This window comes from Hyaena hyaena, unplaced genomic scaffold, assembly GCF_003009895.1.
Source record: "Hyaena hyaena isolate Hyena2069 unplaced genomic scaffold, ASM300989v1 scaffold_227, whole genome shotgun sequence".
NCBI lineage: Eukaryota > Metazoa > Chordata > Mammalia > Carnivora > Hyaenidae > Hyaena > Hyaena hyaena.
This window is the reverse complement of record NW_024080859.1, coordinates 639914-659843: the sequence shown is the minus strand read 5'-3', so window position 1 is coordinate 659843 and position 19930 is coordinate 639914. Positions and strand designations below refer to the sequence as shown.

At 55.5% G+C, this 19930-nt stretch overlaps 1 protein-coding gene across 2 annotated transcripts; it reads left to right on the top strand.

Annotated features, from left to right (window-relative positions):
* Nucleotides 1–1965: 1965 nt before the first annotated feature.
* NIBAN3 (niban apoptosis regulator 3) lies at nucleotides 1966–19347 on the top strand. Of its 2 annotated transcripts, none has more exons than XM_039243356.1 (15): nucleotides 1966–2120; nucleotides 3739–3869; nucleotides 5958–6083; nucleotides 6660–6774; nucleotides 8451–8618; nucleotides 9192–9307; nucleotides 9388–9492; nucleotides 9673–9835; nucleotides 10444–10634; nucleotides 11724–11882; nucleotides 12940–13056; nucleotides 13143–13250; nucleotides 14077–14188; nucleotides 15830–15913; nucleotides 17426–17645. In XM_039243356.1, exons 1-15 carry the CDS (start codon nucleotides 2066–2068, stop codon nucleotides 17569–17571), a joined length of 1896 nt encoding a protein of 631 aa, XP_039099287.1. In that variant the 5' UTR covers nucleotides 1966–2065; the 3' UTR covers nucleotides 17572–17645. The 2 variants fall into 2 exon arrangements, with proteins under 2 accessions (XP_039099287.1, XP_039099288.1); XM_039243357.1 differs by lacking the exon at nucleotides 17426–17645 and adding an exon at nucleotides 18280–19347 and having other exon boundaries at nucleotides 2000–2120; nucleotides 15830–15911.
* The last annotated feature ends 583 nt before the right edge of the window (nucleotides 19348–19930 follow it).

Genomic DNA, 19930 nt, shown 5'->3' with positions numbered 1-19930 from the left:
GCCGGTAGTGGCCTCTGTGTCCCACTGGGCTGCAGACCTCCTCAGAGCCTTGAATGTGCCAGGATGCCACAGTCTGTGATGGGCCTGCGTTGTAGCGTTTTCCCAGAGTGTGGCGGCACGTGGCTCACCGTCGGCTCTGTGGCTCCAGGGCACAGCAGGGGAGGCCAGTGGGTGCCTGGGTGCCTCTCAGCCATGCTGGAGCTTTGCCAAGTTTGGAGGGCAGGGGGCGTCCCGCAGAGACACCTGATCAGGCTGTGGGGATTGAAGCCCCAAAGCTGAAACCACAGAAACTGAAGTTTCCTTCAACATCTTGTCTGCTTGGTCACTCAGATGTGAGAGTGAGGAAGTGGGACAGGGACAGGGGGAAACGGAGAAAAGCAGAGAAAGCAACCCAGCCGTGGGCTCGGGCCACAGTAGGTGGCCGTGACCCCAGGGCTGCAGGCATAAGCTGGGATGGGGGGTGCCAAGAGGCAAAGGGAAGTGATGAGACAGGCATGGGGACCCCGTGAGCAGGGACCTCGGGGGCATGTCACCTCTCTACCCCTCTCCCTGCAGCCACAGCTACCCCTACTCCGGACCTGCCTTGTCTGGCCCTCACTTACCTTCCTCCAGCCCACCCACACCAGCTGTCCTGGAAGCTGTCAAGCCCATTCCCACCTCAGGGCCTTTGCACCTGCTGTGCCTGCTCCCCAGTATTCTTTTTCCTCCAGCTCTTTGCTTGGCCCGGGCTCTCACTTGCTTTAGGTCATGGTGCAACATCAACGTCCCCGACCCCTCTCCACCTCTGGTGTTTTCTACCTCTTCCTGTTCCACTTTTCTTCCTTACCTTTCTCCTTACCTGACTCAGTTGCTGGTGTGCCAACTGATGGTCCATGGGGGCTGGACCATATGGTCTGTCTTACCCACTTCCGCATCCCTGGCACATAGTTCAAGGATGACACTCAGGCTGGCAACGAGTGATGTTTGTGGCTGCAAGAAACGAACCCTGGGGCCCTGGTGAGGGTTACAATCCGATGTTCCCAGCAGCTTAAACAGATGGAGGCTTAGCTCTTCTTCTGGAGGGAGGCCACCCAGGACTGGTGGTAGAGCAATGTCATGAACGCTTTGGGGGATCCCCGGTTCCTACATCGTAGTCGCGCCATTGTCATTATGTGGGTTTCACCTCGTGGTCCAAGGTGGGCTGCACCTGCTCCGGCCATCACATCCACACTCTGGCCACGTGCACTCAACCCTCTCTTCGTCTGAAAGCCTGTGAACCTCCCATCTGATCACTTTTCAGCCTGGAGTGCGGCCTCTGCTTCTTCCCTCCCTTCATTAAACTGAGGGCTGCCCTCCGCCAGGCCCTGGAGGGACAGGTCAAGGGGTGGGGAGACCCAACCAACCCAACCCAGTCCAGTGCCGTGTGCATCGATGGAGGACAGGCGGACAAGACAGGAAGACAAGGGATGTATCCCGTCAGTCCATGGCATACCAACAGCTCCCCCACCCTCTCCCCCTGCCCCAGCACTGACCCCAGGACCTGGGGGGGTTCTGTCCAGCTGTCTTCTCAGTCTGGGGGCTGCTGGGAGCCGAGCCAGAGCTGGAGCCTCTCAGAACCCGGCAGCACCCAGCGAAGGACTGGCAGAGAGGAAGTGGGCACCAAGGATTTGGACCCCACTGTCCCTGTCCATCCCCCTCCCCTGCCCCACACCCCAAGGACAGCTGCCGGTCCCACCAGGTGTCTGCCTTGCGTCCCTCCTCCAAAGCCAGCTAAGACTCCTCCGTACCCGCAAACCACCCCCGGGGCTGCCCCAGCAGCCCCTGCAGGAACCCGCGGCTCTGGAGGCCTCGGTCCCAGGAGGACGCAGGTGCAGGGCGGGGCGGCGCAGGGGTGGGCACTCCCCACCCAGCCCGACAAACACACTCACACAGGGGCTGTGCCCTGGCTTCTGGCCCCAGGCAGCTGGTCTTGGCCGCATCCAGGTCTTTACGCCCAGGGTGCCCCTGAACCCAGAAACCTGGGGGCTGTGGGAGGGAAGGCAGTGTCTGCTTTGCCCTCCAGGGAGCCCCCAGCGACAGCAGCAGGATGGGTGGGCGGCCCTCGAGCCCCCTGGACAAGCGGCAGCAACAGCATCTGAGGGGTGAGCCGGCAGGGGGTGGGGTGGGAGGGGGCAGGTGGGGTTCAGGGCCACAGTGTCTGACAGTATAGGACGCCCTACTAACGTGAATCCCAGAGAAGCAATGAACAGTCCTGTTTTGTATAAGTATGTCCCCAATTTTGCATGGGGTACATACTTATGCTAAAACATGACCCCTCATTTACCTGAAATTCAAATCGAATTGGTGTCCTGTATTTTTATCAGGTGAATCTGGTAACCCTACTCAGGGCGTGGGTTCGGGATGAGGGCAGGGGCCCGGTGAGAGGAGTCCCAGGCCCACCCAGATCTCCCGGGATAGTTGTGCTCAGTGGGCAAGGGCCAGCAGGGTCCTCTGCACGGACCCTGGGGACAGGCTCAGTTTCCAGCTGGAGACTAAGAGGAGCTCACTTGGCGGAACGTGTACTGTGTACCGGGCACTGGGGCCCCAGCGGGGTTGAGAAATGGTCCCACTCTCCTGGACTCATGGTCTAGACCAGGAAAGAAAGCCAAGGTATTACAAGAATGGCAGTTGACTGATAAGCACAGTGGAGCACTCCTACCTCCCTCACATCAGGGGAAGAAGAAGGGGTGGGTCACTGCCCCCTGAGATGATGGTCAAGCCGGGGTGCACGGATGTGATGCAGTTGATGGGCGGGAGACGCGGGAAGAGCATCCCAGATGGGGAACCGCACATGCACAGGCATGGGCATGTCTTACCCACACTCAGACCACCCAAGTTCACACCACGGCCACTCACTGTGTGGACCTTGGGTGAATGACTTCATCTCTCTAGATCTCCTCTTTGTAAAACAGGGATAGCGACAATATCTATCTCATGGAGCCATTGTAAGGGTTCAGTAAGTTACCTTACGCCACGTTTTTCTTTTTATCCTCCTGTAGTGGCTTAAACAAAATAAAGGTGTATTTCTCTCTCCTTTAGAGAGGTACAGTGGCAGGCAGGCTGATGAAAGTCAGACACCGGAACTCCTTCACTTCATCATTCTCCCATATTTGCTTCTGTGCCTGAGGCCACCTCCTGGTGCATAATAACTGCTGATGCCCCAGCCTTTGCGTCCACATTCCAGGCAGCAGGATGCATTTATGTATTACCGACAGCCAAGTGCACACACCTTAGGGAAACGGCTTGGAGGACTTTAACACTTGCATGATCACTTTCTAGATCGTGATCCAGAGCGCCCCCACCGCCTCCAGAAAATTCCCCTGTGCCAGGGTGAGGCTTTTAAAAGATTTTGAAGCTCTCCCCCACGTAAGGGGCGAGAGGAAACTTGGATGGGATGGATCTGTTCATTATCTTGACTGTGGTGACGGTTTCTCGGGCTGTAAAGGCGTCAAAGCTCATCAGATTGGATGCTTCATGTGACTAAAATGTATCGTACGTCCGTTATGAATTAAGCCTGAGTCACCTACTTCCGTGCTCCTTATTCCTCTGTGGATGTAAACGGTCTGCGGAGGGTCAAGGGTGGATGGGATTTGGAGCACCTCTTGTTGGGCGGTTTTGGGGCAAGGGTAGGAGCTCACACGTGGCTTGCTGCCTGCCCGGCCCTCCCCAGGCATCTGTCGGGGCTGCTTCAACCACCTTATTGTCCCCTTGTCCCTGCAGGCCAGGTGGACACCATGCTGAGGAACTTCCTGCCCTGCTACCGCGAGCAGCTGGCAGCCTCTGTCCTGCGACAGATCTCCCGGGAGCTGGGGCCCCAGGAGCCCCCCGGATGCCAACTGATGCGCAGCAAAGTGGGTGCCGCAAGGGGAGGGGGTGCTGGCTCAGCCGGGGGCCCCCCTTCCACCTTTACCCTAGCTGCCGCCAAGACGTGCAGAGACTGCTAAAAATGCATTCTTTGAACTTTCATTGGGCACCTACTGCATACCACGTCCTAGGCTAGACACCGGGGACACAGCAGCGGTGGGGGCGGGTCCTGCTATGCCCCGCCCCCCCCCCCCCCCCCCCCCCGCCGCCCCACCAGGCTCACAGTGTGACGGGGAGAGAAATGACCGGATGAGTTGCCGTGTCATGTTTTGCAGGATAACTTCTGACGGGTGCTATGAAGATAAGATGGAGGGCAGTGTTTTGGGGGGCGGGGAGTCGGGGTGCAAGGGGGTGCCCTCTGAGCTGAGATGTAAAGGATGAGAAGTCACTGGCCTGGCTTGAGAAGGGAATTCTAGGCAGAGGGTGTGAGCCGGGCGGAAGTTCTGAAGCCGGAAAAGGCTCGCCTGGTCTCCTGGGTGTGAAACGTGCCCCTGGGACCCGCAAGCCTGGGCACACGTGACGCCCTCCGCCTGGCGCACTCCTCCTGCTCCTCGGGTGTTGGCCGCCACTTCTTCCAAGAAGCCTTCCTGGATTGCCACAGCCCCTACCTGGGTTGGGTGCCTCCTCTGGGGTCCCCATCCCGCTGCTTTTCCAGGGAAGCCTTGGGTCACACGTCTGCCTCCCTCATCTGATTGCCCTGGGAGGGCAAGGGGCAAGCTTTGTCTCCACCCCAAGTCCCGTATGTCCATGGGGTGCCTGCACACAGTACGAGCTCAGGAAGTTTCTCGATAGAACACAAGAGCCTGGAACTGCCTGGCCCCAGCTCCAGACGTCTCCTGAGCCAACAGATGGCTCCACATGCCCTGTACAACACACCCAGTCCTCACCAGCCTGGGAGACGAGTCTTTGACAAGTGAGGAAGCTGAAGCACAGAGAGGTGAGGTGACCTGTCTGAGGTCACCCTCCCAGCAGGAGGCAAGGCAGGATTCGAACCTGGAGCCCCTGCCGGTTATTGACACTTCCCCAATCAGGGCTCTGAGTTTTCCTACCTCCGTCGGATGACTCCGTGCCTGACCTGGGGTGGAGGCTCCCCGGAACTGTGGACACAGAGCCCCCTCTCACCTGGGCCTCTCCTTGTCCTGCCTAAGGCCTCACGGGCCACCAGGTGTCGTCCCCACCTGCGCCTTTTGTCACCTGTAGGTTCTGGCCACAGGGGCCAGGGCACAGTTGACATTGGGGTTCGGGCGGTGTGAACATTTTATAAAATACTCCTTATAAATAATTTCTGTAATAATGTTTTAATAATATTATTAGGAAAAATCTCAGAGCTCAGAAAAGGTTTGGGGAATCATTTCACCCACACCTGACTTTCTACCACCACTGTCAAAGACTGAAAACATCACAAATACAGTGAGCTTATTCAGTGAATATTTATCGAGCACCATCTGTGCACCGGGACTTGCTCTGGGACCCGGGGATGAAATGAAAGGCACAGAATTCAGGTGGCCAGGTAGTGAGAAGGGTAACAAAGGTAATAAAACAAAGTGACGTCCCACCCAAGCGAAGGGTCTGTGGGCAGAGGTCTGGCTGTTTCTCACTTGAAGGGAAACTACACCTGCTCCCTGACCCAGCAATCCCACTTGTATCGGTTAGCTAATGCTGCGTAACAAAACATCACACAACCAGTGGCTGGAAACAGTGCACATGTATTACAGTTGCTGTGGGTCAGGAATCCAGACACAGCCTCCTGAGTTCTTTCTTTCAGGGTCTCTCACAGGCTGCAGTCAAGATGTTGGCCAGGGCTGGGGTGTCATCTGACGCTCAAGAGGGAGTGGGGGTGACAAAGTGTCTGCCCCCAGGGCTGTGGGGAGGACTGAATCCATGTGTATTTGGAGGGGCCTCAAACAAGTGCGTGCTGTGAGCATGCTTAGGAAGCAGTGCCCCCCGGGCACTCTGTTCTTGGTGGAGGAGCCTGGGATGGGGGGTCGTGTGTGGAGTGGGGGTGCTTTCCGGGTGGTCTGGACATGGGGACACCGGCCTGTGCCCCTGACACTCACTGGTCCCTCCTCCTGCAGAAGCTTCCCCGAGTCCGTGAGCACCGAGGGCCTCTGACCCAGCTTTGGGGCCACCCGCCTCAGTGGCAGCCAATCTTCTGTGTCCTGCGCGGAGATGGCCGCCTGGAGTGGTTCAGCCACAGGGAGGTAAGCGAGCGGCGCTCCTCCCTTCTGTGCTGGCCTCACCCTTCCACTCCCCGCGGCATGGGCTTCGGGGTCCAGCTCCCAACACGGCCCTCTCTCCTTTCTTCAGTTACCTGGCATGAACAGAGGGTCCCTTTGAGATGGGCCTGCGGTGGGTCCCACTGGGCCGGGTAGGAAAACTGAGGTCCAGCCCAGGAGTAGGGACTTCCTTGTGGTCATCAGCGGAGCTGACATTGAAACTGAGAGGCCCTTGTGCAACACATCTCGCTGGGGAACTCGGGCGGGTCATTTGTACTCTTGGGACTCAGTTTCCACCTCTGTGAAATGGGATACTGTGCAGGAATAGGGAAAGGATGATGCTGGTCCAGGCCGTATGGGGCTGTGAGGATTCGATGAGATAATCCTCATGCACTATTTAGGACGGGCCTGGCACACAGTGGGTGCTGGGTGCTTGACTACGGGTGGGGGGAGTGTAGGACTTCCCTAGCTAACCCCAAGCCTTCCCCTGATCCCACAGTTAGGACGTGGAAGCCAGGGTTTAGACCTGTCCCAAGTTGGTTCTCTGGATGCCTTTCATAGGAATACGAAAATGGGGGCCGTCCCCTTGGCTCCATGGCCTTGACGGGCTATACTGTCCTGACTTCCCAGCGTGAGTATCTCCGCCTGTTGGATGCTCTCTGCCCAGTCTCCTCAGGTAAGCTTCCTGAGACTGCAAGAGCAAATTTCTTCACATCAGAGTTGTTGACAGTTGGGGCCAAATCATTCTTTGCAGGGAGGGAGGGTACCCTATTCATTGCAGGTGGTGGAGAGCATCCCTGGCCTCCACCCACTTGAGGCCAATTGCACCCCCCTTGCAACGTGTGACAATCAAAAATATCTTCAGACACTGTCAAGTGTCCCCTGGGGGCAGCATTGCTTTTGGGTGAGTACCCCAGCTCCAGCAAGAGAAATATCCACTCTTACTAGAGTGAGAAGGAGAATTAGGACACTGGACCAGAATCAAAGCAGCAAGCGTAAAAACAGTAAAGCCTGGTGTCAGCAAGCATGTGGGAAGATCGTCACTGGTGGGGGGGTTGGTTAAATAAATCACGGCCCAGCCCTTAGAAAGGAAAGATGTAGGGGCGCCTGGGTGGCTCAGTCAGTTAAGTGTCCAACTCCAGCTCAGGTCACGATCTCACGGTTCATGGGTTTGAGCCCCGCATAGGGCTCTGTGCTGACAGCTCAGAGCCTGGAGCCTGCTTCGGATACTGTGTCTTCCCCCCTCTCATGCTTTGGCTCTCTCTCAAAAATTAAAAAAAAAAAAAATCTAAAAAAGAAAGGAAAGCTGTGTAGCAGCTGGAGGTGCCCCAGACGTTTGCAGGAACAAAAAGACCAGTTATAGAGCAGAAAAGCCCATCTTGTTTGAAAAAAAAAAATGCACCTCATGCACTTTGTGCAGATTTTAAAATCTGGAGTTTTGTCCCTCCTCCCCCCAAGTGTTAAAAGGCTTCCCTCTGGGGACGCCTGGGTGGTTTAGTCGGTTAAGCGTCCGACTTTCGCTTAGGTCATGATCTCGCGGTTCGTGGGTTCGAGCCCCGCGTCGGGCTCTGTGCTGACTGCCAGCTCAGAGCCTGGAGCCTGTTTCAGCCTGTGACTCCCTCTCTCTCTGACCCTCCCCTGCTCACGCTGTCTCTCTCTCTCTCTCCTAGAAATAAATAAAACATTAAAAAATTTTAATAAAAAAAGGCCTCCCTCTGGAGACTCCCGTTGAAGGGCCGGGAGGACCAGGAATTTCCATCTTCTGAATTACTGCATCTCACTGCAGTTGTGTGTACCACTCTGGAAATCAGAAGGGGGGGGGGGATGAGGATTTAGGACACCCCAAATAAATTAACCCCCGCAAAAATTTCACTCACCCCATTTCCCCAACAGGTCACTGATACCACTTTTAAGCCCATTTTATAGGTAGCAAAACCAAGGTTCAGGTAGAAAAAGTGTGCCCTACACCCGGAACTAGCAGATGATCTGGCCGGGTTTGAATCCAGACCTCGCCGACTCCCAGTGTAAGCGGAGCTCAGATCACCACGGACGTGCCAGCTCAGATGGATTGGTGTGGCCTCCACACCAGGGCCAGGCGTCCGTGTTAAGGAGGATGCTGAGGCCAGGAAGCAATGCGGGGATGGGTCCCTGATGTCCGCCCTGGGCACCTCTCCCCACTGGGACTGAGCCGGAATAAGGATAGTGCAATTGTGAGAGCAACCGCCCATGCGGGGGTAGGTGGGGGGGGGGGGCTCCTCTCAGCATTTCATGGGTGTTTTCTTCTAGTGAATGAATGCTTGATCGTAGAGTGAGAGAGTGAATGAAGACACAACCTCCTCCGTCTGCTTTCAGGAGAGCATACACAGGAAGAGCCTGAACCCCTCCTGGAAATGCCCGTGAACTTCCCCCTGTTCCTTCAGCACCCGTTCCGCCGGCACCTCTGTTTCTCTGCAGCGTCGGGGGAAGCGCAGCGGGCTTGGAGGCTGGCCCTCCAGGGTGGCATCCGGCTTCGTGGCACAGGTGGGTCCTGGGGAAGGTCAGGCCGCTAGCTGTGTATCTTAGAGTCCGAGGTAAGCTCGCTCTGCCAGCTGCCTCTGGGGTCCTCTCCAAGTTTCTTGTTTCTTTGTTTGCGAAACGGATTGTCGGGGGAGACAGATGTGACCACAGGCTGCGGGGGGGACACAGCCCTGTGGGAGCTTAGCCTGGGAGATCAGGGAGGGCTGCTCGGAGGAGGGCGTGTCCACGCTGGGGTCTGACCAGGATAAGGGGCCAGCTGGGGGAAGAAGGGGAACAGGACCGACAGGTATGTTGAGCAGGTTGTTGAGTGCACAAATGTACCTATCTGGAGAGACAGTGCGGCCTGGCTGTGGCTGCCCACAGGGGACGCTTTTTCCTAAATCGGATTATAAAGGTGCTTAACGGGCTGGTGATGGTCCCCGGGCCCCGCTTGTGCGAGGGTCTGGCGATGGGTGAGATTTAGGTGCTCCGGGACCTGGTGAGGGGGTGGAGGGCTTCGTGCCAGGGCGGTGGGGAGCCAGGCAGTGGTGAGAGCAGGGGAGCAGTGGGCGGAGGCTGGGCAACTGCCCTCCTCAGTCTTGCAGCGCAGTCAGGCCCCCGCCGCCCGTGCCTTCCTGGACGCCTTAAGACTCTATCGGCAGCACCGAGGCCACTTTGGCGAGGACGACGCGACCCTGGGCTCGGACGCCGAGGTCAGTGCCTCGCAAGGCCGCCCCGGGACCCCGGCCAGGCCCGCCGCCGGCGCCCACGGTCCCCTCTCCCTCTCCCGCAGGTGCTGACCGGGGTGCTGGTGCGGGAGCTGCTGCCGGCGCTGCGAGCCCAGACCCTGCCCGGCCTGCGGGGGGCCGGCCGCAGCCGTGCCTGGGCCTGGACCGAGGTACACGCGGGGGGCCGTACGGGGGGGGCCCATCTTCTCCCTCCCCGCGACTGTCCCCTAAACTCTCTCCGCGTCTCTCTGGGTCTCCGTCCCGGTCTCTCTCTCCCCGCATCCCCGCCCCTCCTCGGCTCGCTGTCGCGCCTCTGGCCCGTGTGCGGTCCCCTCGGCTGGTCCCGGCAGCTCCTCGACGCAGTCCACGCCGCCGTCCTGGCCGCGGCCGCCGCCGGCCTCCGCGCCTTCCAGCCGGAAAAGGACGAGCTGCTCGCCGCCCTGGAGAAAACCATCCGCCCAGACGTGGACCAGATTCTGCAGCTGCGGGCGCGCGTGGCGGGGAGGCTGCGCAGTGAGGCCTGGGGGCGGGGCCTGGGGGGCGGGGCCATCAGGGGGCGGGGCCAGGGCCCCGGCAGGTTGAAGGGGCACAGGGTGGTTGTAACGGGTGGGGCCGAGAATCCGGGAGCCCAGAACCAACCAGGCAGGGCAGGAAAAAGACAGGGCGGGGCTTCGGGGGCGGGATACGAGTTGGAGTGTGGGCGTGGCCTTGAGGCCCGGGCTGGAGGAAGCGAGACAAGGGCGGGGTCAAGAGCTCAGCCAAGGTCGGGGCCGTGGAAAGACAGCGGGCTAGGGATGGAGCGAACGACATCCAGTCGGGAGAGGAGTGGAGGCGCAGGCAGTGGCAGACCCGACCCGGGTTATCCCGGTCAGATGGCGGAGGCTCCCACTCTGCTCAGTGACAAAGACAACCGGGTTGGAATCCAGACTCTGCCGGTCGGGCGCACGGCTTTGAGCTCATTGCTGCCACACTCATGGCCTCAGTTTTCTCATGTGTAAAATGCTAGAAGGGGGTGCTCAGAGTCTGAGCTCCTGTCCTCCGCGTGCTGAGCTCCGGGCCGCCTCCTCCCTCTTTCCGGAGCACCTTGCAGAGGAGACCCAGGCTAGTGTCTTGCCTTCCAGGCGAGGTTGAGGGCGCCCTGGAATCCTGCCTGCGCGACAGGGTGGACACGCAGCTGTCCCAGGTCACACAAAGGCTGCAGAGCACCGTGGCAGCTGTGCTCTCAGCAGTGCAGGCGCTCCTCACCCAGGGCATGGACCGCCTATCGCGCCACCTGCGCGGGAGCCCCTCCAGCACGCGGTTGCGCAAGGAGGTGAGCCTCAGGGGGTGGCGTTCATCCCACTGACGCGCAGTGTGTTAACTTTCCGGAAGAGTCCTGTGAACTCGTTTATCTTTCTGTCTGAAAACCTCTTTTGAAAACCTTTTCTGAACTCTGTCCTGGGTGCTTTTTACAGACTGTAGACCACCATGCTGTGGTCGTTGGAGGCACAGTTTAAAACACGGCTGGAGCAGGAGTAAAATGACAAGAGTAGCATTTTAGCAACCTGAGTCTGGAATCACCTACCCTCAAATCCCTCCTCTTCCCATTTCTATGTTCAGCCAAGGCGCACCCCATCCCCTAAGCCGGTGACTTCTGCTTCATGCAGATCACCTCAGGTCTTCTGATATTAAATGAGCACCTACTAAATGCCAGGAAAACGTCAACTCATTAAGCTTCCATTTCACAATCACTTCCTCTAGGAACTTTCCCTGCTCTCTTTCTGCATCTACTGCTACCTGTGCTTTCTTCCTCACAGACATACATATACACCTCTCTAGCTGTTTGTCAATAGTTTATCTTCCCCAACTTTTTAAAAAAAATTTTTAATGCTCTATTTATTTCTGAGAGAGAGAGACAGCGTGAGCAGGGGACGATCAGAGAGAGAGCGAGACACAGAACGTGAAGCAGGCTCCAGGCTCTGAGCTGTCAGCACAGAGCCTGACACAAGGCTCGAACCCACGACCGTGAGATCATGACCTGAGCTGAAGTCGGACGCTTAACCGACTGAGCCACCCAGGCGCCCCTATCTTCCCCAACTTTTCTGTGAGCTCCTTGAGGGCAAAGACCGTATTGGATTACTCCATTTCTGTGGCCCCAGAGCCAAGGACTGGTGTGACAAGGGCTGGTGTGCCTATTTCTCCTCAGTCATGCCAGCACTGTGTGTTATCCATTTTTTTCAGGTTTTACTATTTTATGTCAACCCTACCATACCTGTTACCTTTATTATGCATTTTGGGGGTAATGACTGAGGTGGGATGTGTTTCCATTTGTATCTCTCTTACTGGGAATTGGCTGTGAGAGCTTTGCCCCTGCTTTCCCATCGACTGGTGTTTTTCTCACCTGACTGGCACTGGGGCACAGGTTTACTCATTTGGGGAGATGCCCTGGGACGCGGAGCTGATGCAGACCTGCTACCGTGAGGCTGAGCGAAGCCAGAGGCGCCTGGGGCAGCTGGTGGTGCCATTTGGCTTCTTTGGCACACGAAGCCTGGTATTTGGGGCCCAGGATCTTGCACAGCAGGTGAGGGCGAGCGGCGGGGGGGGGGCCTGCGGGGAGGAAAGGCAAGATCAGCGGCCTGCGAGGAGCAGGTGCCAAGTGTGTGCTGGGGAGACGATGATGACGGACAGACCTGCAGACCTCTGCCCACAGCCAGGCTGTGACCACAGGTGGTGGACGGGGCTGTGGCGGGAACACGAGGTGCTCTGGGAGCTCCGAAGGGGCCCTTGGTTCATCTCCAGGCTTAGGAGGACCCCCCAGGAGGAGAGGACTTGCCAACTGAAGCAGCAGTGGGAGGAATGGGGTGAAATTTGTCCTGGGTCGGGGAACAGCACTGGCAGGTGAGGGAGTTTGTCTGAGTTTGGGAGAAATGAAGCCATTTAGAGACATTGGGCTGTAGGTTTCTAGTGAGAGCAGCAAGGTGGGAGATTTGCTGGCAAGGTGGAGGGGCAGACGGGTCAGGGACTTAAGTGTGGGATTAAGGGGCCAGGCTCTGTCCTGAGGCCAGTGGGGAGCCACAGCAGGTGTGTGAGCAGGGGAGGGGCATGACCAGATTCAAGATTTAGGAAACCCTACCTGCTGTGGAGAAGAGGGAGCTGTCGGGAGCAGGAATAGAGGAGGCAGATAGGAGGCCTGAACCACAATGGGTACTGTTGGTGGAGAGAAGTGGCGTGTGTTTGAAAGCCAAAAGGATAGGACCTGCTAATGGACATGGTGAGTGAAGGAGACAGGGATGGAGAAGACCAAGTGCTGCCTGGTTCAGTTGTTCACGTTGTGCACTGCACAAGAGCACTCAGCTAAGGAGGCAGAACTCTGACCAGCTCTCTGCTCCCCAGACTGAGCACTGAGGCACCATCCTCCCTCCAGGGGGAGGGCACTTTCTGCTAGATTACACATAGGTCCCGCTGACTGGATGACTCCCCAGTCCTGTGAGGAAGGGGACGCTGTTTCTTGAGATAAGAAGGAGGTTGGGGGACATCGGGTCAGTCTGGATGCTGAGAAAGGCCAGCCAGGTAGGCACAGGGCCCGGTCAGCAAGAGCATGGGTTCCCCAGGGTAATAGCAGTTACTCTTCCCCGCAGCTTATGGCTGACGCCGTGGCCACCTTCCTACAGCTGGCGGACCAGTGTCTGACCGCAGCCCTGGACTGTGCCCAGGCTGCCCAGCAGCTGGAGAAAGTCAGGGGGCGAGTGCTGAAGGTGAGGTCCCTCGGGCGGGTGTGGCAGACGGCGGGGAGCCTGGGCGTCCCACGGCCGCTGGACCAGCTGCTGTGTGTGCCCCGCAGAAATTCCAGTCGGACAGCAGCTCAGCACAGAGGAGCTTCATCCGCGGATGGGCGCTCTGCGTCTTCTTGCCCTTCGTGCTAAGCCAGCTGAAGTCGAGCTGCAGAGCGGTGAGTGACGGGGGGCACGCATGCAGGGCCCAGGGGACAGCCACGTGCCTGCGTCTTTCTACAAAAGGGGGTCCAGTGCCCTCTCCCTCAGAGTCACCGTGGCAACAAGAGACGGTTGTTCCCTGAGCCCCGTGGTGGGGTTGGATGGCTCTTCTGGGTCCCCGCGGTGCTCTCTGCTTCTCCCCTGACAGTGCTCAGTGTCTGCCGTTTGAGAGCTGGGGTGGGGACCCAAGCACTGTATCTCAGGCTTCGGAGAAGGGAGACATAGGCTTTGGAGAAATGAGGAGGCAGAGAGGGAATGTGTGTGTGTCGGCGGGGGTTGGGGGGGGTTGCCAGGTGATCAGGGGGGCTCTAACTGAGTGTGACATTGAGAAGCAGTGAACAGACGGCATGAGCCGTGTCCTGGGGAAGTGTGGTCCAGGCAGACGGCACAGCATGTGCAAAGTCCCTGAGGTAGGACCTGCCTAATACGTCAGAGGCAAGTGTGGCTGGTGCTCAGTGAGTGAGGGGGTTGGAAGGCGGTGAGAGAGAAGGTCACAGGGGCCCAGTCACATGGGGACACCAGGCAGGGGTGTGCCTCAGGCACTAACAAGATCCTCTAGAAGAAGTAGTTGGAGACAGGGGCTTGGCTAACAGAGATACCTTCGCGATTCCCATTGAGATGTGCTGCGCTGCATTTCATCGGTTCCCACAGCCACCTGAGGGCATAGGGATCCAGGAGTCCATTTTAAAGATGAGGAAACTCAGTCCCAAGGTCCCCCAGCTAATCAAGGTCAAAGTTGCAGCCCTCCCCTCCAGCCCAGCCCCTCACCCAGCTCGGTTCCAGGAGCTGCCCGAGTTCGAAGGGGAGGTCCTTGCCGTGGGTAGCCCGGCCCTGACTGTCCAAGGCATCTGTGAAGACCTTGTTCGGGGGATTCTGCTGCAAAGGATTGATGGAGGTGAGCCCCATTCCTCTACGGCTCAAGGAAGCCTGGGGACCCCTGGCTGTGTATACCACGCATCCTAGGTTCCCCATCACCTCTTACTTCCTGTGAACATGAGCCCTTTGGCTGAATGTTATGACTGGGACAGATGGAGACTTCAGTGAGCGAGTCTTGGAGGGGCAGTGATGGGGCTTCCCTAAAGGAGGGGGCATTGGAGCAAGGGCTCTAAGGGGTGTGTAGGAGTTCTCAGAATGAGGAGAAGGAGGCAAAATTCAGAAACGGAGGGCAGACACATTTACATTTTTTCATTCAGCCACCACTCCCTGTTTTTTTCTGGGCCGGCGTCAAAGCCCCGAGAGTCCTTGGATCTTCTGGGCTGGGAGGTGGCTCCAGAACCATCTCTTCCCCTTTTGCTTCTTCAGTTTGCTCGTGACCCGATGCCTGTGACTGCAGAGAAGTGTGGTTGGATGAGCCATGTGACGTTTGGGGAATGTCATGGCATCCACGGGGCTGATCCAGAGGACAGGAAGGGGAATGGAAGGAGAGGAGCTGGAGGGTGCCGGGGCGGGCGTGCAGGGCCTTGAATAACAGCCAGAGGTGGGTAGGCTTCATTGGGGAGGCAATAGGGAGCCATGGAGGGTGTGTGAGCATGGGGCAACATTGACCAGACTGGAAGTCAGGGAGGAGGCTGAGGGCACAGTCCTAGAGGCAAATGATAGACTGAAGGGGCAGCGAACGAGGGGATACAGCCTGGGTGTGAAGCTGAGGTGGGAGACTGCGGTTGCTGGGCTGAATGTCAAGTGCACAAGAGAGGCCCCAACACTGGGAATGGAGTGTACAGGAAGCAGTGGAGTTCTGAAGAGCCTGGATCTGAAGGCCACCATCAGGAAGTAGGGGCACAGAAGGGTCAGTGGGAGAGGTGGGAGGAAGCCAAAGACAGAAGGGTTCTGGGAGCCAGGCAGTGAGGCCGAGGATGTCCTTGGCCTTTGGGCCTCCAAACCAAAAGAACTAAGTTCCCTTAGAAAAGGGGCGTTTTAAATGGAAGAAGGATGGGGCGCCTGGGTGGCTCAGTCAGTTAAGTGGTTAAGCGTCCGACTTTGGCTCAGGTCATGATCTCACAGTTCATGGGTTCGAGCCCCACGTCGGGCTCTGTGCTGACAGCTCAGAGCCTGGAGCCTGCTTTGGATTCTACCTCTCCCTCTCTCTCTGACCCTCCCCCACCTGTGCTCTGACTAAAAAAAAAAACAAAAAACCAAAAAAACAAAAAAACAAACCTATAAAAGAAATTTAAAAAAATAAATGGAAGAAGGTTACTCCCTAATTGGAAAAAAAAAAATCCAGAAACAGGTGACCTCAGAGAGTCTCTGTTCCTAGATTCATTAATTGATCCTTAATTCGTGTTCCATCCTTAATTGACTTGTCATGTCTGCTTGGAGTGCTGTGTTGGCCGGTAGGGTTGGTAGGGGGCTCAGTGAAGAAGCCGGGATCGGCTAGCAATGTCTGCCATAGTCACCGGTTCTGAGAGAGGCTTATTTGAGCCACCTGTTTTGGGTTCCTGGTTGAGACATTGCCTCCCATCCTTTGCCCTCTTGTGGCCTCTTTGAGAGACTGCATGGGAATCCTTGCCTGGGTCCAAAGGTTTATCTCTTGCTTTAGAACTGAAAAAGGCCCTTGGCGTCAGTGACGTGTCCTGTGCTCTGGATGGCTGCTCAGAGGCCCCATGGGACCAGACAGGAGCAGGTGAGGATCTCAACGGCTCTTGGTCCAGGCCAGTAAATTGTTGGGGGCTGGGGGCCCTGGCATGGGACATAAGGGATGGTTGTTAAGTGTGGACTGCTGAATGGAACAGCATATACCTTATCTCCTGACCCGGCCAGGTTGGCCAAGGTCATGGTAGACAAGGGCAGTGGGAGCCACAGTGTTTGTCTGAGCCACAGAGGTGCCCTCTGACGTGCACATGAATTTGCGTCCTGTCTCATATTGCCAGGACGCTGAAGCTACCGGTTCCCCATGCTGCAAGGGCAGAGTGTGGTCACGGGAGCCTGGGGTACAGCATGAGCCAGGGCTGCTCTGGGAGAGGGGTACAGGGAGCCACGCTCAGTGCCGGGGCAGCCTGACCGCCTACTGCAGGATCCTACAGCGAGCTTTTTGTTGGAGCTGTAAAGGGATGTCGGGCTGAGGCTGACACCGCTGCGGGGGTGCAGGGGTCCTCAGCTCCAGCTGTGAGACGGAAATGTGTCATGGGGACTTCCCTGAAATGGGGCAGAAAACAACCAGACCAACTAGAAGCAGGCCAGCACGCAGGGCGGCTATAATCTGGATGTTCGGCACCCAGGACAGGTACAGGGATTTCAGAATGGCTCACAGCTCGACCCCCTTGAGTATTACTGTTGCTAGAGCCTTAGGAACCCACCCAGCTAAGCAGCTCCCACATTTTTCACCCACAGAAACCCTGAAATCATGTGTGTCACGTTTAGCTGCTAACTTTAGGGAGTCACTTGTTACACAGCAGTAGCTAACTAATACACTAACATGCCACTGATCTGGGGGTGGCATTCCATAGTCGATCCCTGTAGATAAACTGATGAACATTCACACATGCTGGGGTAAATGGAGATTAAAGAGTCGTAGAAAGACTTCTGGGTGTCACAGTATTTGGGGATTTGCAATTGAGGATAAGGTCTTGGGGACGGGCCCCTTAATGTTTTTAACCAGAATCTAACAAGTGATGGTTATTTTGCTTCTAGTCTTTTGAACTAACCGTTATTGCTACAGGGAATGACCTTGTACATACTTTCCAGGCAAGGGCAGGTCTCTGGGTAAATCCCCCAATAGGAAATCTCAGGGTTTAGAGCACTTGTGTTTGTTATTTCAACAGCGGTCTCCAGAGCACTCTCCACCTGGGTGATCCCACCTGGTGCCCCTCACCTGTGTGCAGGTGGCCCATCTCCTGATTACCTGCTATCAGTTGACTCAGGGTTTCTCAGATCTTCTGAGTGAATAACGGCATCTTGGAGTCGTCTTAATGAACACGTCTTATTGGAGAGGAGATTAAGCATCTTTTCATGTGTTTATGAGCTGTTTTTAGCTCCTTTTCTGTGAAACTTTGTTCCTCTCCTTGGCCCATTTATCTTCTGGGTGCTTATAATTTTCTGCTAAGTTTCTTTTGCTAGGCTTCCATTTACTGAGCATTTATTATGTGCCAGGCATTTGATGTGTTTTATCATCCTTATGACACTTTCTATCTTACAGATGAGGAAACTGAGGCCCAGAGAGGGACTTGCTCTAGGCAACCAGGCTCTGGTGCCCAGGTCCAGCCACCCTGCTCACTGCCTCCCCCAGGAACATCTGCAGCTTCATCTCAGCCACATCTATCCTCATTCCCATTGAACAAATAAGTCAAAGCATACGCACCATTTCAAGGCTTTTATTTTTATTTTATTATTATTTAAATTTTTTTAATGTTTATTCATTTTTGAGAGAGACCATGAGTGGGGGCGAGGTAGGGAGAGAGAGACAGATACAGAAACCGAAGCAGGCTCCAGGTTCTGAGCTGTCAGCCCTGAGCCCAACACGGGGCTCGAACTCATGAACTGCGATATTATGACCTGAGCAGCAGAAGTCTGATGCTTAACCGTTTAACCGACTAAACCACCCAGGCGCCCCTCAAGGCTTTTATAACCTAAACCTCCACCTCATTCCTCTCCAGAAAAGCTGTTTCTTTACCCTCCCACCAGTAGCATTTGTGCGTAGGCTCTATATCCTTTCCAAACACTAGGAATTTTCATAAAAGAAAAAAAGTCAGTTGGAGGGATGTACACATTTCATTGTTTTATTTTGAATTTCTTTAATGATTAAATTGAACCTAAAAAGAGGTTTATCGGCCATTTTTATGTTTGTGCCTTTTTTTTTTTTTAGTGAATCGCCCATTTGTGGTTTTCACCTATTTTTCTCTTTGGTAGATTTTTTTTCTTATTGATCCCTAATAACTCTTTGTATATTGAAGCTATTAGTGGTTTGCTATACAGATTACAGGTTTTTGTTTTTATTGTTTGTTTTTTGTTTTTTCAAATTCTCAGCGTGCTATAGACCTTTTGGATTTAATTTGCTCCAAATCTTAACTCGGTATCAAGTTTCTCAGCTGAGAGTGAAGCATTACTGAGTTCCCTCTGCCTGCCAGAGAAGTCATCCATCTACTGCCGGTTGGCAGCTTCTCAGTATCACAAGCCTCACAGCTGCTTCCGGACCAGGTTCCGGAGGGATTTCCCCACGGTCTTTCTTGGTTCAGCTTTCAGAGGGGGATATGCATGCTCCATGGAGATGGTCCCCTCCCATTCCGCCCTGGAATTTTCAGCCTCCCCAAAGAGAGTTTTCTGACGTTTACCCTCCAACTCAACCTTCTGAGATACCATTTGTGCTTCACAGCCTTGTACAGCTGTTGTTTTTAAACCCAGGATGTGATGTTAATTCTGCCAAATTGGAGCAACCAGAACTTATCATCCTGCCCTCTTCGAGAAAAGTACTATTTGGTTTGGGTTCTAAAACCTTCCAGTCTTTTCTCAGGTTGTCAGGGTATGGGACGCATCTTGCCACTCTGTTTTTCTGACTCGATGTGAATGATCTCTCCTTGCCGGGTTCATAGACTGCAAAATTGTTTTTGCCATTTTATTGCAGAACGTTTCAAACCTACCCCCAAAGCCAAGCCCCCAGTGCGCCACTGCTGGGATTCCTCCACTCGCCCCCTCACCCCCTTAGTCAATCATGTAACCAGTGAAGTTGAGGTTGCACTTCCAAAACATTCAGCTAAAAACTGAACTTGCACAAATGATCGTTGTAGAAAAACCTGGAGAGCAGAAGAAAGGAGAGAAAATGAATCTGGAAAAGAATGGACAAGCCGCGGATAGGGAGGAGGAAGCGCAAACGTCACGTGACTCTGCTAGACTCTGCTAGCCGCACTGGGAGATTTGAGGCTTTTGGGGTCAAGCCCACCGCCTGGCTTACCTGCTGTCCCTAGAGTACAAAGACACACTACTTGTGCCCTGAACTTCACTTAAAAATACTGAATCTTCTCCTTCCCAGCACCATACTAATGAATGGACACCTGAGCACCCTTCTTAAAACTTAATTTTTAAGAATGACACGGATTATATGGAAACCAAGTTGACAATAAACTATTTAAAAAAAAGAATGACACAGAAACAAGCAATTGAAAAGTACACTCCGACGGGCGCCTGGGTGGCTTAGTCGGTTAAGCGTCCGACTTTCGCTCAGGTCATGATCTCGCGGTTCGTGGGTTCGAGCCCCGCGTCGGGCTCTGTGCTGACTGCCAGCTCAGAGCCTGGAGCCTGTTTCAGAGTCTGTGACTCCCTCTCTCTCTGACCCTCCCCTGCTCACGCTGTCTCTCTCTCTCTCTCTCTCCTAGAAATAAATAGAAAAAAAAAAACATTTAAAATTGAAAAGTACACTCTGGGAAACAATCCCCTGGTAACATTTCTAAGGAGACTCCCACCCTGCCCCCAGAGCGCGTGCTCAGCATTTTCCAGTACCCGGCTCCAACAGATGCCAACCCTGCGGGGTCGCTAAGACCCTATGTTACAGATGGACACACTGAGGCTCACACGGAGAGCCCACGGTGAGGGCTGAATTTGAAACCAGGTCTGCAGGACACTAGGGGACCGCGCGCTTCTTACCCAACGGCCCTAGGGGACATCCCGGTGTAACCAGGTCCTAACTAGTCAGTTGCGCCTGGAGGCACAG

What these genes read in the sequence shown, in the direction of transcription:
- NIBAN3 (XM_039243357.1), top strand. Translation starts at nt 2,066, where the DNA reads ATGGGTGGGCGGCCCTCGAGCCCCCTGGACAAGCGGCAGCAACAGCAT. An exon ending in GCCAACTGATGCGCAGCAAA is followed by an intron (nt 3,870 to 5,957) that starts GTGGGTGCCGCA and finishes CTCCTCCTGCAG; the next exon opens with AAGCTTCCCCGAGTCCGTGA. An exon ending in AGTGGTTCAGCCACAGGGAG is followed by an intron (nt 6,084 to 6,659) that starts GTAAGCGAGCGG and finishes TGCCTTTCATAG; the next exon opens with GAATACGAAAATGGGGGCCG.